Below are 16,612 nucleotides of genomic sequence, written 5' to 3' on the forward strand. Positions count from 1 at the left end.
TTATTATAACTTTCTAGTGTCATTCTTTGACTTATGGAAGCATGGTGGAGCAATATTACTACTACTATAAATGACATGAACATAACTAGCCTGTTGGGCGGTTGGATGGCCGAATGGTTAGCGCATGTGCGTTGTATCATAAGGTCTGTCAATGAGTCAACTGACGTGGTTTCGAATCCCCGGTAGTACGTGACAAGGAGTAGGGTCGCCTGTCCAACCTCGTGGGTTTTCCCCTAGTCCTCCGGTTTCCTCTCACTGCTAAAGAACCCTACGCGCAAGCGAATTATTGAAATAAAATTAAACCATATGTTAGTCCCGAAATGACCTAGTTTGTGTAGAGTGGAAAAAAATCACGTGGTTTCAATGTGTTTTTCAACATTATAATCATGATCATAATGCTCAACCAGTGTCAAACATATACTACAAATCGGCTCTTAGTATGTTCAATATTATTGAAATAAAATTGAACCATATGTTAGTCTCGGAATGACCTAGTTTGTGTGTAGCGGACGTTAAACCCATTTATCTCTCTCCCTTACAGTTTATACGTACGATGGATAGTCACAGTCTTTTTACTACGCTACTTCGAGGTTGTGTATTTCAAAATTTCAGTGTCATTTGTTTGCAGTGAAAAAAGTTCAGCCTAACGAAAATGTGTAAAAAAAAAGTTGGAGCCGGATAAAGAGACCAGAATTAACAGCGATGTCAATAGCAAATTAATGTTAATGGTGGTCTGCATCCAAAGAAGCATGAATCAATGTAGTTATCTCCCCTGAATCTTGATCGCCACCTGACAGAACGTCAGAAGAAACGTGAAATACAACCTCGAGAATTACTATTATTACTAAAAGAAAAAACGATGAAGATGAAGATGAATTTTACATTTAATAACCATGGCTTTGAGAAATTTAGAAAACGCTGGCACCTGAAGTGGTGGCATGCAGATTCTGTACATCGGTCTCGCTTAACAAAACACTCTATGAATGGCCCCCCGCCCCTCCCATTCTCTGCAGGGAATGGCCGATTTACATTCAGTCGTTTTTGTTTTAACTCTAATTTCTAATCAGTTATGTTCGGCGAAATACGCGAAGAGTGCATACTGAATGGCAGTCTTTGGCAGCTGGTTATTACAGTCTACTCCGGTAGTATTCCCTTGTGGGATATGGTTAGGCTTGTTCATCCAGTCACTTCATTAGAAATGGCACTCGAAATCATTCTGGCACGCGATATATTCGTGTCCCATATTTAAAATTTTCACTGTCTTAAATATTCGATACCAGAGAGCCCATCTTTTCACGGTAAGATAACAACATGAATGTTGATTTAAATTGACCAATAATTCGTGTTTTCAATGTTGAAGACTGTGGATGATATTGAATTAAAGACTTTAACTTATTTTGTGTAAAGTAGAAAAGGGGGGGGGGCTGGTATCACGCTTTTAAAGATACAGTTTGTAAGATTAAGATAAAAAGAGTTGGTCGTTCTTGCTAATGTGGAGCCAAGGTGGCTAAGTGGGTAAGGCGCTGGCTCACTAGCCTGGAGGTCGCGGGTTTGATCGATGCATTGGCCGTGAAAGTTCATCGGGATTTTGCGACGTGGTTTCCTCTTGTCACTGGTGCAGGACGGAGGGGTGTCTAGTCGTTCGGATGGGACGAAAAACCGAGGTCCGGTGTATTCATTAGCATGCACGTAAAAGATCCCTTAGCAGTTGGAATTCGATATAAGGGTAGACCGTAGTTCCGCTGCCCGGGCGACATTTTCCTCATAGCACACGGTACGGCTATTGAAGATGGACATACGCCATGAGTGAAATTTCTTTGCCGGACGAAGGGCCGGGCGATGACAGCATCTAGTCTGTCCAATGGGAGGAAAACCCGAGGTCCGTGGCGTGCATGTAAAGAACCCTTGACTCATAGAATTAAAAATAAGAGTAGGGGCGTACCACCGATCAGGGGCGTGGTGACCATAAGAGGAATAAGATGCCGCCCCCCTCCCCCCCCCCCAAAAAAAAAATATTTGTACGATTTATATGTGTGTGTGCGGGAGAGGGGTAGGGTGGCAGTCCCTCCCAGTGCCACGGAGTAATATTGAACATACTAAGAGCCGATTTGTAGTATATGTTTGACACTGGTTGAGCATTATGATCATGATTATAATGTTGAAAAACACATTGAAACCACGTGATTTTTTTCCACTCTACACAAACTAGGTCATTTCGGGACTAACATATGGTTTAATTTTATTTCAATAATTCGCTTGCGCGTAGCTAGGTCTTTAGCAGTGGGAGGAAACCGGGGGACCCGGAGAAAACCCACGAGGTTGAACAGGCGACCATACTCCTTGTCACGTACAACCGGGGATTCGAAACCACACCATTTGACTCAATGACAGGCCTTGTGATACAGCGCGCACGTACTAACCATTCGGACATCCACCCTCCCCTCCCCTCCCAACACACACACACGTGCAGTAGACCGTTAATAAGACATTTTCATACATCACACACTCAAAAGACGAAATTCACATTCAACTTCTGAACGATGATTTTATATTTAGAGTAGAAAGTGGCTCACGCTATAGGTCTATAGATAGCCGGAATGAAGACGAAAGATGTTGTGGAACCCTTGGAAGTATACAACCGCCAGAGGGCGCGCTGTCATTAACAGCAGACGAATTTTCTGTCGATGTCAAGGATTGGCTGAGATTCAACCGGGGGGTTTTACCCTATTTGAGTGTGAGCTGTCACATAAGAACTAAGAAACTCCAAAGAAAATCAAAACTTTCTTATTTAGCGTCACTGTAAAAGTTTCTCTAAATAGACTAAGTCAAAATACATGTACGTGGTTTTTATTTTTAGATATTCTTGCAATTTACGTTTGAAAAGGAACGCAAGTTTGCGCGTCTACGTTTATAAAACTGTAACGTTTACATAGTAATAGTATTCGAGACCAGAGTGGTAGCCCACGCGCTTCATCTTATACAGGTAAAAATATTCAAGATTCATTTTTGTAACTGTGTCAATTTGTTTATAAGTGTTTCCAGTTTTCTTTGGGTAAACATTGACTTCGCCATTACATTTCTCTCCTTGAATTATGACTAACTGCCTTCCCTGCAGCTGTTAATAGCAGACGACAGTCGTGTCGCGGGAGAACGTGTGCTACGGATCTAATAACGGGAGAATAGTCGACGAATTTTAGGATTTTCTTGTTATGTTTTGACTTAAGCACGTGTTTTGCTTCTGCACGTGGACGGGGATAACTCTTAGGATCTGTTAATCCTTCACGGCATTACTACATGTGTTTCAAGTTTACAGGACATTCAACAGAAAGTTAATACCAACTGTGTTTGTCCTTCAAGGAAGTTTTCTAACTACTTATTCACGATTTTATAAAGAAACGCTTAAAATGAACCCCGCTAACGGATATACGGACTTTCTATTATGTGTTTATACGTAGGCCTATCATCTACACAATGATCAATGTTTGACAATGAAGAAATTTTAATATGAATTCTATGCACCTTTTTAAAGATCATATTTATTCGAACGATGGCGGAATTATAATATTGCAGAAATATTTAGATAAATATAGTATACAATTATAATGTAACACGTGAATTTCAGATTTAAGATTTTGTTATTCATCATACTGTTTTTATCGTGTAAATTCTGGAAAAAAAAATACAAACGCTGCTGTGGCTTGTAATCGCATAGATTTTACAAAACAAGTCTTCATGCCAATTCCAACGAAATCTGTAGTTTTGTACGTATTATTAGACGAACTCCAAGAGTTCCTGAACACCTGAGGGGTTTACCTGTCTTCATATTGCATTAACTAGTACACGTGCATCTACAGTATTCTACCTGCGACTCCATCAGTTTTAGACAATTTTCTGTTTTTCTCATATTTACGTAAAATTGACTTTTAAAAAAAATGAATGATCAAGCATATTTTCACTGGGATCTGCTGAGACAGCCTCTACAGCCACCTGGTTTCGGCATGGGTGCTTCGTTCTTTGATGTCAACAGGTAAGTGGAATCAATAATTAGCTTTTTACCTATTTATACCTAATGTTTAATTCACGGAAATCGTACACTTATTTTAAATCGTTTTTAAAAGAGTGTCGGTTGGATAAACCGAATTATATGTCCATATAGTTATGTTTATTTTATTTTAACGCCTTGAAAATGAACAGTATTTTAGTCTTCGGTGTCTGGTGTTTTTTTCTCTTCCGTATTTTCTTACAACTTGTCTTGAAGTGTTTAAAATGTTGTGAATTATGATGCATCACCCGTTTTCTTCTAGAAAACAATTCTTTACGAATTATTATTTTTTTACGACTTGAATTATAAGCTTATGTGTATTAAATACACGTTTAAAATATTCATAGATTCTGGATGAGGAATTAACCCGGTTTATTATCAGCGGAATTAGGAATATCGCGAAAAATGTTGATTCGCGTACTCGTGTCTCAATTGATATTTTCTGCGTATAAAATGTCATGAAAATTTATATTAAATAATTTGCTTAAAACAAATGTCAGAGAAAAACCTTTGTAATTGAACTGGAATTTTTTAAACCCATCCTTGTGATGTGATTTACCCGTCCTTCAATTCTTACATTCTTTCATTATTTTTATTTTCTTGTCTTTTAAATACGCATCAAGAAACTTATTCTTTCAACTCAAACATTGACACCTCGCTTCGCTCGACAATGTATTTTTCCCCACCCCTTTCCCGGTTTGTAATCTAACCACATTAAATAAATAAAACGATGTGTTTTATTGTTTATAATATAGAATGAATATTTGAGAGGACAGTATCACACGGGAGAAACCTCCGAGACGTAGACCTACCGGTTTGATCTCACATGTCTGGGATGAGCGCACCACACACAAAACCTTATACAATGTAACCCATAAGAAAAACATACCGCGAGAAAAACATGAAACGTTGTCGAAATCATACGAGAACGATCAAATCAGGGAACTAGGCCCCGAGGACAAGGGGGTTTAAGAAGAAGGGTGTGTGTGTGAGAGGGGCGGGGGGGGGGGGTATGGTTCATTGATATTCCCGCTAAATAACGCTACTGACAAAAATGGAGGAAACAGAAACGGTTTGGCCCTGGCAGCGGCGTTTAGACCTACTGTTTTTTCAATTTCAAACTGTCAAGGGATCTTTAGCATGCTGCTAATGGCGTACACGCGGCCTTAATATTTCCGCGACTCCCACGGAGAATTGGGAAAACAAATAATATTTCATATGTGATATACAAAATACTGTACATGGCAGAGTTAATGAATTAAAATAGAAAAACGTGTCGCTCTAATTTTTACTTCATTGTAATTTTATACGTGTTCTATCGTCTTTAATAAAAATTTCCTTGATAAACACAGACAATAAACATTATAACATTATTACATATCATTATTATTACACGTGTGTGTGTGTAGGGGGGGGGGGGGTATCTCTGAGGTGCGGATATGCAGGCGACCCTTAATACATATTTGGTTGTTTCGTAGCTGGACAGTAGGGTCTCACAAGTGTTCAACAAATACGAGTGTGTGTGTGTGGGGGGGGGGGGGCTGTTGAATGGGTAAGAGCACTGGGCTATCGACTTTAATGTGTCCTTTGTAATTCCGGTTTCCACACTTGTAACGTGTTGCCTAGTTGTTCGGATGGGACGAAAATCCGACGGAATTCGATGAAGGGTAGGCCAACTGGCCACTGCCGGGGAAAAACCTCCTACCTAGCATTGTACATAAAGTGTTGATAAAACGTTAAACGCCATGCTTTTTCCTTAACAGCGATTGCTCATTGAGATATTTTCTCAATTTGATGTTTTAACACGAACACGAACAATACGATTAATAAGTTTAATATAACGTGAACTACGTGCATATTTCTTAAATACAACTATGACGTCATCTTGACGTCATTGAGCCATTTCCATATTCAAAATTTAGGTTAATCGTAGGATTATCCACTCGCTGAAAATAACGTTTTTGTCTTGTTTCTTTGTTTTGATTTTTTTTTTTTTTTTTTGATTTTGAAAATGCATAGATAATATTACACACCGGCCATTTATGCTGATTTCCAAAAACTCACGACTTTATACATCGAATAAAAGATCGGATATATTCATTTTAGTTGTAAATACGCATCGCAATCCATTGATTCAATCTAAAAATAAAATTCTATAAGCATGTCTGCAATTAGCTTGATTGCATTGCTTTTCTTTTTATATAAAGCGTGCTATTATAGTTCTCCGTATTTACATGAAATTAAATTCTTTGCGTGATCTCAGAAAAGATTGTATAAAATGTTAATTATGAAAATTGTCGTGTAGATATAGCTCTATATATTTATATTATTCATCTTTTAATTGGTTTTTTGAAATTTCGAAGGTCACGACTATGATTTTATTTTGATATTTAAATTTGAAATTAATATTATTAATGAAGAAAACGATATTGTTGATTCTAGAATAGCAGGAATCGTGATTGTATAATAATTAATTAAAATTTGTTTTAATATTATTGCGTAAAAGGATTTAATTGAGATTTGTAGTTATAAATTGATAATTTTTGTCTCGTGACGAGTGTTAGGGTTTCTAATTAGTCATGTGTAATGCAATGATCCTGGATATACCTTATGTTTATTAAAAATACTTTATGGAAGATTAGATACAGAGCTGGGTATATTTTATGAGAGAGAGAGAGAGGAGAGAGAGAGAGAGAGAGAGAGTCATTTCGAGACACATGGTTGAATTTTATTTCAATGATTCGCTTGCACGAAGGAGTCTTTAGCAGTGGGAAGAAACCGGAGGACCCGGAGAAAACCAACGAGCTTAGACAGACGACCCTACTCCACGTACAACCGGGGAATCGAAACCACCACAAGTTGACTCAATAGCAGACCTTATGATACAGCGCGCACGTGCTAACCATTCGACCATCGCCCCCCCCCCCCTCCGAATATACATTATGTTTTTTAAAGATACATTATGGAAGATACAGAGCTGGTAGTTCTCACTATAATAGTTCAAAAATAGATAATTTAAAGGGAATTTCCGTCAAATTGCTTCACTCGAAGCCGAGAAAACCTTATTTTAAAATCACTGTAGCCTCGATTGTCATTGTTACCGTTGTTTACGATAATTAACATTGTCTCGATTATCCAGTTTTGCGGTTAATCATCAATGGACGTTGAACAGCAGATCGGATTCAAATCCAATGAAAATCGGACACATAAGATGACATCGAGAGTTGATTATGGTCTTTTCATGTTAATTAATGTCTAATTAATAATTTAGATAACATTTCAGGCCCAAAGAAAGACCTGCAATAGGCAGATTTAGCTCTTGCTTAATGCATGTTTAAATAAAACATAATATGATTGGAGAGAGAGAGAGAGAGAGAGAGAGAGAGAGAGAGAAATGGGGTTTAACGTCACTCGACACAAACTAGGTCATTTCGGGACTAACATATGGTTTAATTTTATTTACATAATTCGCTTGCGCGTAGGGGTCTTTAGCAGTGGGAGGAAACCGGAGGACCCGGAGAAAACCCACGAGGTTGGACAGCCGACCCTACTCTTTGTCACGTACAACCGGGGATTCGAAACCACGCCAGTCGACTCAATGACAGACTTTATGATACTGCGCGCGCACGCTAACCATTCAGCCATCCAACCCCCCAACCGCACCGAGATTAAAGTATTTATCCCGCACGTTCCATAAGTACAACCACCGAACTCGTAATAATTGAATATAGCAAATACAAAAATTAAAAGAAACCAGTGCAAAATTTAAATGGCGATAATTTGTTGGCCCGATTTTTTTTTTTAAATTTTTAAATAAAAGTTCTATTTATTGTGTATGGTATTGTCCAAAATTACAGACCTATATTGAAATTTTATTCTGACATGTTGTGACTTTAAAAACACTGTATCTCTAGGATGACTTGACGGAATTTGTTCAAATTATCGACAATCTACGGCCTGTCCAACCTAGACTACTAAACTAGATATTACAACGCGCCTATCTCAATAATGACGACACAGATTTGTCTGATGACGACACAGATTTGTCTCGGATTCTTTTTATTGTATCACTACGCCCATTAAAGTCCCGGTGCACCATTTGCATATCAAATTTCTCACGACTAATACTCGATATTCATTAGCCCAGTCGGAGTAGAAAAGTAGGACGTTAAACCCCATTTCATTTTATTTTATTTCATGTTTAGAATTATAATCATATTGCTGGATTTAGACTATTAAATTCAATTATCAAAATGAATAAATCGTGTTCCAATGTGTCTTCTTTTTTATGCTATTGTTTTTATAATTTAGAGTAGGCGTACTATTATAAAGATGTAAAACACGCTTTTCAATTCATTTTCTTTCATTTTTTTAATTACGTGTAATTTTGTCAATATCACCCTGTTAATTTTCATTCATAATTTCTACTAAATGAACAACACGTAATCGGACTATTATATGACGTCAAGTCACGTTCAAGAATAAGCACGTGACTAATGGTTTATGACGGTACGGATGATAATTTTAATTAATTCAGTGGCATCAATGATGATATATTATAGATTTCCTGTCTAGTTATTTTAAGCTTATTCGATAATTTCTAGTTATTATTTTACGTCGCCATCTTTAATTGGCTAAGCACTAAAATCAATCTGATATTATCCAATCAAATTACTAAAATTTGGATTTTATCTTAGTTAAAATTTCGTGAAACAGCCCCCAGAATACGAACGAAAGATAATGTCCTGGCTTCGATTCAATGTGATCAAAATAAGGCCCGCCAAAAGATTTTATGCGAGGCTGCCAAATATTGCTAAATTTTCAATGCATCATATCTTTGCAACTACTGGACGGAATCGAACCATTTTTGTACTGATGTATATTTTAGAATAGAATAGAATACGTTCGTACAAATGGAAGCTACGTTGACTGCGTTAACCGACATTCGAAGGTAGCGGATCACCCCAATCACAGCAACGTTCGCAAAGGCATGCGGAACTCCAACGGAAATTTATACATTCCGACGGGTTGTCCACTACGTTTCGTCTTTTGTACAGGGCTGGGGTGGTGCACTGTGGATCATACGTTCTGTCTTTGAGTCATGTGGCTTTGTTTCGAGCCAAAACTTGTACGTGACAAGGAATAGTGTCCAATCTCGTCGGTCCCCGTGTTCCCTCCCACAGCAAAAAACCTTAGGCACATGCGAATTACTAAAATAAAATATCTCTCTCTCTCTCTCTCTCTCTCTCTATCTATCTCTCTCTCTCTCTCTCTGGCAATCCGTCAATGCTAGATTTGATCAACATGCGTTTTCAAATTTCAAATGCACGCTGTTTTAACGGAGATTGTTGGACTTCACTATATAGAGCATTCACTGAATGGCTGGCTATATACTAACCACGAAGACGAATCCTTAATCCTATCCCTAATCAGAATTCCCGGATGAAAATTATACCCAATCCCCCTCCCTTCTCTACAACCTTCCTGATCTTTTCCCCAACCGACATGAAGTTAGATAACACTGCCTGTATGTTGAGAATATTAGGGAATATAAATTTAATATTATTTTTATTATTACATGTTGTAGATATAGGACTAAGTGATTTATGCCACACTGTCATTAGAGATGTCACTATATACGTGACATGACATTAAGCTTATACTTTATCACAGACGGTCACAGCCTACACATAAAACTGCCCAATGACTGACAGATTTCTGTGTCTTTTATTTTTATTTATTTTTTCATGAACTGGCGACGAGGACTACATATTTTATGTCGTAAAAACATGATTAATTAAATTATTGTCCTATCTATTTTTTTCGTTTCGTTTAAATAAATAACATTAAGTGTTAGTTGGTTATTTATTTTCTGAAACGAAATATGTTTATTAAAATATATACATATACCCGTCTTTATTAGCCGGTGGTTTCAATTCCCCAGTTGTACGTGACAAGGAGTAGGGTCGCCTGGGTTTTCTCCGTGTTCTCCGGTCCGTCTATATTAGCCAGTGGTTTCAATTCCCCGGTTGTACCTGACAAGGACTAGGGTCGCCTGTCAAACCTCGTGGGTTTTCTCCATGTTCTCCCGTCCGTCTATATTAGCCAGTGGTTTCAATTCCCCGGTTGTACGTGACAAGGAGTAGGGTCGCCTGTCAAACCTCGTGGGTTTTCTCCATGTTCTCCCGTCCGTCTATATTAGCCAGTGGTTTCAATTCCCCGGTTGTACGTGACAAGGACTAGGGTCGCCTGTCAAACCTCGTGGGTTTTCTCCATGTTCTCCGGTTTCCTCCCACTGCTAAAGACCCCTACGCCCAAGCAAATTTATTGATTGAAATAAAGTTGAACCATATGTTAGTCCCGAAATGACCTAGTTTGTGTCAAGTGGACGTTAAATATCTCTCTCTCTCTCTCTCTCTCTCTCTCTCTCTCTCTCTCTCTCTCTTTATTAGCCCGGATGGAGCTGTTAAATAGGACGTTAAACCCCATTTCATTCCATTAAAATATAGGATAGGGAGATCAGTGGGGGGGGGGCGATGGGAGTGTAATAATCTTTTTCAAAATAACAACAATCGCCTTTAACATTGGTGTATACAATGCAAATGACAAGAGAGAAAAGTAGGACGTTAAACACCATTTCATTTCATTTCAAATGACAAGAGAGAAACTTTCTTTCTGGCGATTTAAAAATGTTGCATCAACACGTACTTTTAGAGAAATCCTGGAGATTTAACTATTCAACTGACACGTGCTGTTAATGAAGTCAGCTTGACGATTCTGACCAGTGGGTTCTGGCGTTGTGGGTTATGATTAATTACGCATGCGCATATGTAGATAAGAAACCTCATGTCTCAACCCTCCGTAAAAACAAACACATCAGTATATCTCAACGTTTTTAGCTACGTTCTCGTAGCTAGTGCATATGGTACATTTGGTAAGAAGGTCAACAAGTTGGCAATTTAACGTCCACTCGACACAAACTAGGTCATTTCGGGACTAACATATGGTTTAATTTTATTTACATAATTCGCTTGCGCGTAGGGGTCTTTAGCAGTGGGAGGAAACCGGAGGACCCGGGGAAAACCCACGAGATTGGACAGGCGACCCTACTCCTTGCCACGTACAACCGGGGATTCGAAACTACGCCAGTCGACTCAATGACAGACTTTGTGATACAGCGGGCGCACAATATGCTGGAGCATGCTTATTTTAGTAGAATTTGAACACTGAATTATTTAATATGTTTCAAAGAGGTATTGCTAAATATAATATTATAAGATGACTGCTTTCATCATGTGAATCACATCACGAGGCGTCGGTCATTGGCTCAACGGTGCGTGCATTGTTTACATATAAGACATTATAGCGTAAAACTGGTCCGGGCAGAATGGTGCCTTATACTCATTTTATATTCCCATGTACACTAAATAGGAAATGTTTTATCCAGATATATTTCAAACATCTTTATTTATTTTTCTATTACTTCAATAGAATCTTCTAGAATGTAATTTTCAGAAGGAAAAAAGGTAATATTGCGAGCTCATTAAGCCACACCGATGTCATCTCTATCAGTGATTGTAACGACCTAGCGAATATTCTTCACTGCTGTGCGAATTATTACGCTCCTGTATAATGGGCATTCATTGATAAGCGATATGGCATATTACTGCGCTCGCTTTTTAAATATGTTTAGTTATAGGCCTCTATTTAAATATTATAGCCCCAATATTAGTCCATATTTAGTTTTATTATAGCCCCACTATCAACCCATATTTAGTTATATTATAGCTCCACTATCAACCCCTATTTAGTTATATTACAGCCCCACTATCAACCCCTATTTAATTATATTACAGCCCCACTATCAACCCCTATTTAATTATATTATAGCCCCATTACTGACCCCTATTTAGTTATATTACAGCCCCAGTACTGACCAGTATTTAATTATATTACAGCCCCAGTACTGACCAGTATTTAATTATATTACAGCCCCAGTACTGACCAGTATTTAATTATATTACAGCCCCACTATCAAACCCTATTTAATTATATTACAGCCCCACTATCAACCCCTATTTAGTGATATTAGTGAAGTATTTATCAAATATTGTAGGATATTTACGAGACAAGTGTGAAAACAAGGAGATTTAATACGAGACTGGATGAATGTTGGTTTTAACAGTTGACTCATATAGGTTTCACAACTCCTCATTTCATTTAATACAACTCAGTGTAGCGGTTTGACACGGTACTCGGTTTGGTTTGGTCCCTGTTTCATATGGAATTATTGATACATTATTTCGCTTAACTTTATATAAACTATTAATTTTTCTTTTTAACTTATTATTAGGCTATTTAGGCCTAGATGCGCTTATTTGAGTTCTGTGCTGTATATTATTATATTTCTTAGGAAAATGTCAAGAGTATGATGCTATTTTTGTAACTAAAAAAACCCACCGAGTCAGAGAGAGAGAGAGAGAGAGAGAGAGAGAGAGAGAAATGGGGTTTAACGTCCACATGACACAAACCAGTTCATTTCGGGACCAACATGTGGTTTAATTTTATTTCAATAATTAGCTTGCGCGTAGGGGTCTTTAGCAGTGGGAGGAAACCGGAGGACCCGGAGAAAACCCACAAGGTTGGACAGGAGACTACCGAGTCAGGGTTTCCCGTTTATATCGTCATATGTTTGTTACGATTAAAAAGAGGCCCAGTCTAAGATTTTACCCAAACTTTTACTTTGTTCAATTCATCACATATGTGTAAATACTGCACCATTGTTGTACTGTTATAATATTATATACTAAATAATCGTAAGACTTTATTAAATTCATACATTATTTTCCCGGTCGAAATGTCAAATAATTGAGTATTAATTATTAAATTTAATTATACATATCGATGACAGATGTAATTGAGCATTAACTAAAATTTCTAATTGAATAGTACGTTAAAAATTAATTGAATATTAAATATATATTTTAATTAATACTCCCTTTAATATTTAATGTAAATTTTAATTAAGTGTTAAATATAAATCTTAATTGAATATGAATCTTAATAGAGTATGATGGACGTTTAATTGGGTATTTTAATAGTTATCGAGTATTAATTAAAACTTTTAATTTGATATTTTTATATTTTTAATTCGATATTACATATATTTTTAATTTAATATTAAATATACTTGTAATTGAATATTATGATTTTAATTGAATTATAAAAGTTTGAATTGGTCATTGATTAAAAGGTTTTATTAGGTATTGATTAAATCTTTTAATTGGATATTACTACATTTAATTGAGTATAAAAACGTATAACTAAGGATTAATTTTAATTGGGGATTAAAACTTTTAACGCGAGGCTTTATTTGGGTATTACAATTTTTAATTGGGTATTACAATTTTTAACTGAGTATTAAAACTTTTAATTAAAGATTACTTTTATTTAAAGTGTGGTTTTTAATTGAATATTAATTAAGAATATAAATTTGATATTAATATTAAAGGGACTATCCCGATTTGAACAGAGTCTCAAACATAAAAGTCCGAGTACGTATGAAATTTAAACGCCAAAAAAAAAGAGGAATGGTGTATTAACCCTGTCTCAAATTTTTAGCTCTTAATATTGAGTCATTTGGACGTGAACGTCAAAACTACTTATCCGGATACGTAACTCTGTTAAGATTTTGGGTCAATTTTTTCGTTGATTGACCTGATAATCGATTCCCGTTCATTGAGAGGTCTGTACAATGAATGACCCATGTGCTGTACTTGATAACGAAAGGTAAATTTCACCTACACGTTATTTTTATAAAATAAAAGTCTGGTTTTATCCAGACACCGTATAATACAGCTTGGGACACCGGTCTCCATTTACAAATGAAGACTGACGGGTTTAAGTTGTTTGAAAACATATCACATATATTGAGTTAGTTGCTCGACTCTAAGGTAGACGATTTTAAGGGATTTTAACACAAAATTAAGCAGTTTTATTCTCGAAAATATTATCGGGATTGGCCCTTTAAACGTGATTTAATATTATTGTTGTGATTTATCAGAGTATTAAATCATTCTTCCCATTTAATTTATTTAATTTAATATTAATGGTGATTGTAATTAAATATTAATAGTCAATGAATTCGGTTGAATATGATTTTAATTGATATTAAGTTAAGTAATTTTGAATAATTCAAGCAGCTTCGGGAAAAAATTGAAAACAATTCTTAAAATAGAAATGTAACACAAAACTTGAATATTAGTTTTTTTTGTAATTGAATATAGTTGAATATTAGATATTGTATTTGCAAATATTGGAAAGTTGGTATTTTAATTAATTACGGTTGACTATTGGGACTTTTAATTCAATACAATTGAATTTTAGGAATTTTAATTGAATATATATATATATTTAATATGAGATATTTGAATTGAATACAGGCTTGTATATTTATTTGGATTCCCATTCACGAGAGAGGATATCAATTAATCCACATTATATCTGATGTTTTATGTTGTTAGAATAATATACCCCGTATTTATACAAGTGAATATCGATAAATAATTAAATTAAAAGTTATTGGGGGTTGGGGTGAATGGTCTAAAGATTGCGCTGTTGATCATAAAGTATGTCATATATGCAAGTCGTGAAGAGGGTTTGGGGTCGTCTCTCTAAACTGATGGGGTTATGTTCATCGGCTTTATCTCACTGCAAGAGGACCACGCCACACATAATTTACACAAAAACAAATATACAGACAAGACATATTACGCAGAAATTTACACAAAAACAAATATACGGACAAGACATATTACGCAGAAATTTACACAAAAACAAATATACGGACAAGACATATTACGCAGAAATTTACACAAAAACAAATATACGGACAAGACATATTACGCAGAAATCACATGCGTATTTATGAGGTAAAAAAATACATTACGTTTGGGGTCGTCTCCCTAAACTGATGGGGGTTATGTTATTCGGATGTATCTCACTGCTAAGAGATTCCTGCGAATTAATGAGGTAAAAATACATTACGTTCATCCCGAACTGACTTAGGTGTGTTGTGTGGCCGTTAAACCCCACCCCTCTCTACCTGTGTCCTTTTGAATTGCATACAATGATATATTGTATGTGCGAAACCCGGTCTATACACCTGTGAAGCGAATGAAATATACCTCAGTTGGCCTTAAAACAAATTTCACGAGTATATGACAACAGCGACTTATATCAAGCGTTTATTTGAAAGAAATTTAATGAGATTTCGACAGAGGATTTTCATTAACTGGCCTGTATTCATACGATGGGTATTACTCGCTACTTTGATGTCGATAGTTGGGTTGGCTTGAACCAAGGTACAAATGTTGACACGTACCATTTAGCACACGTACTCAAAGACAGCCATAATCTAGCCAATTTCAAATCGTGTGCTCCTGCATTCCAATGTAGGAACCCCGACCGTCATTTTAATGCCCACGAATCAGCATCTATAATGATGTAAACTTGTATAGATGGTTCGCAATGCTTGTGTAAATTTGTAAGTGAATTTGGTCGACATTCCACGAGATTGTAAAACAAAGTTAGCTCTCTTGAATTTTACTACAAACACCAACTGGTATATGTCCGTTTTCTTTTCAATTTAAAACGGTCAATTAAAAGTAACAGGGGTTGGTCATCAAATATTTGTTCTTTGATTGCGTTTCTCTAATTGATAAATCCCCATGTAATTAGCTACAAGTTTGAGATATTTTATTTAATAAACATCAACAGCGAAAAAGAATGAAAACGTCTCTTTTTTTCGATTCTTTAAACTTTGAAATGAAAATTCTGAGAAATGGGGTTTAACGTCCACTCGACACAAATAAGATCATTTCGGGAGACGGGACTAACGGGACTAAAATATGGTTCAATATTATTTAACAGAACGATTAAGAGTGCGTCATTGATGGTCCGGTTGCTATGGTTTTTCCAATGTGTTACGTTTACGTGTTGTTGTGTGGTAGCTCCGCATGTTCATTTTATACCGGTATCGTTGACGTCTTTGGCACGACTGGGGTATAATTCATTGCTATCCAGGAACATCGATCTCATGGTGGTACATAATGTGTGTTGTTTCTTGTTTTTATCTAAATTACTATTTAATGCTCACTGTTCTGTCCTTAATTTTGTTAGAGCCACGGTGGCTCAGTGTGTAAGACGTTAACTCGCTAACCTGGAGGTCCCGCGTGCGATCCCTGCGTTGGCCGTGGTACTGGACGGAGGGCCTGACAAGGACAGCCGTCTAGTCGTTCGGATGGAACGAAAAACAGAGGTCCCGTGTACATATTGGCGTGCACGTAAAAGATCCTTTGGCAGTTGGAATTCGATATAAGAGTAGGTCGTAGTGCCGCTGTCGGGTCAAAATTTCCCTCATAGCACACTGTATAGCATATGCACATCTTCATTAGCCCAGTCGGAGCAGAACAGTAGGACGTTAAACCCCATTTTAATTCTTATTTTTTTTGTTAAATTTAAATAGGGAAAGAGATTACAGGTCCTTTGGCGAGTTGAACGGAAGTGAAT

The 16,612-nt window shown here is 36.6% G+C and overlaps 1 protein-coding gene across 1 annotated transcript in view; it reads left to right on the forward strand.

Moving 5' to 3' along the window:
- The first annotated feature begins 2,738 nt into the window (after nt 1–2,738).
- LOC126822534 (protein trachealess) overlaps nt 2,739–16,612 on the forward strand; it is an 82,100-nt gene continuing 68,226 nt past the window's right edge. Inside the window, exon 1 of the mRNA XM_050551470.2 lies at nt 2,739–4,027. Within this exon, the coding sequence (XP_050407427.1) occupies nt 3,933–4,027 (95 nt within the window). The 5' untranslated portion in view covers nt 2,739–3,932. The remainder of the gene's footprint in view (nt 4,028–16,612) is intronic.

Source organism: Patella vulgata, chromosome 5, assembly GCF_932274485.2.
Source record: "Patella vulgata chromosome 5, xgPatVulg1.2, whole genome shotgun sequence".
NCBI lineage: Eukaryota > Metazoa > Mollusca > Gastropoda > Patellidae > Patella > Patella vulgata.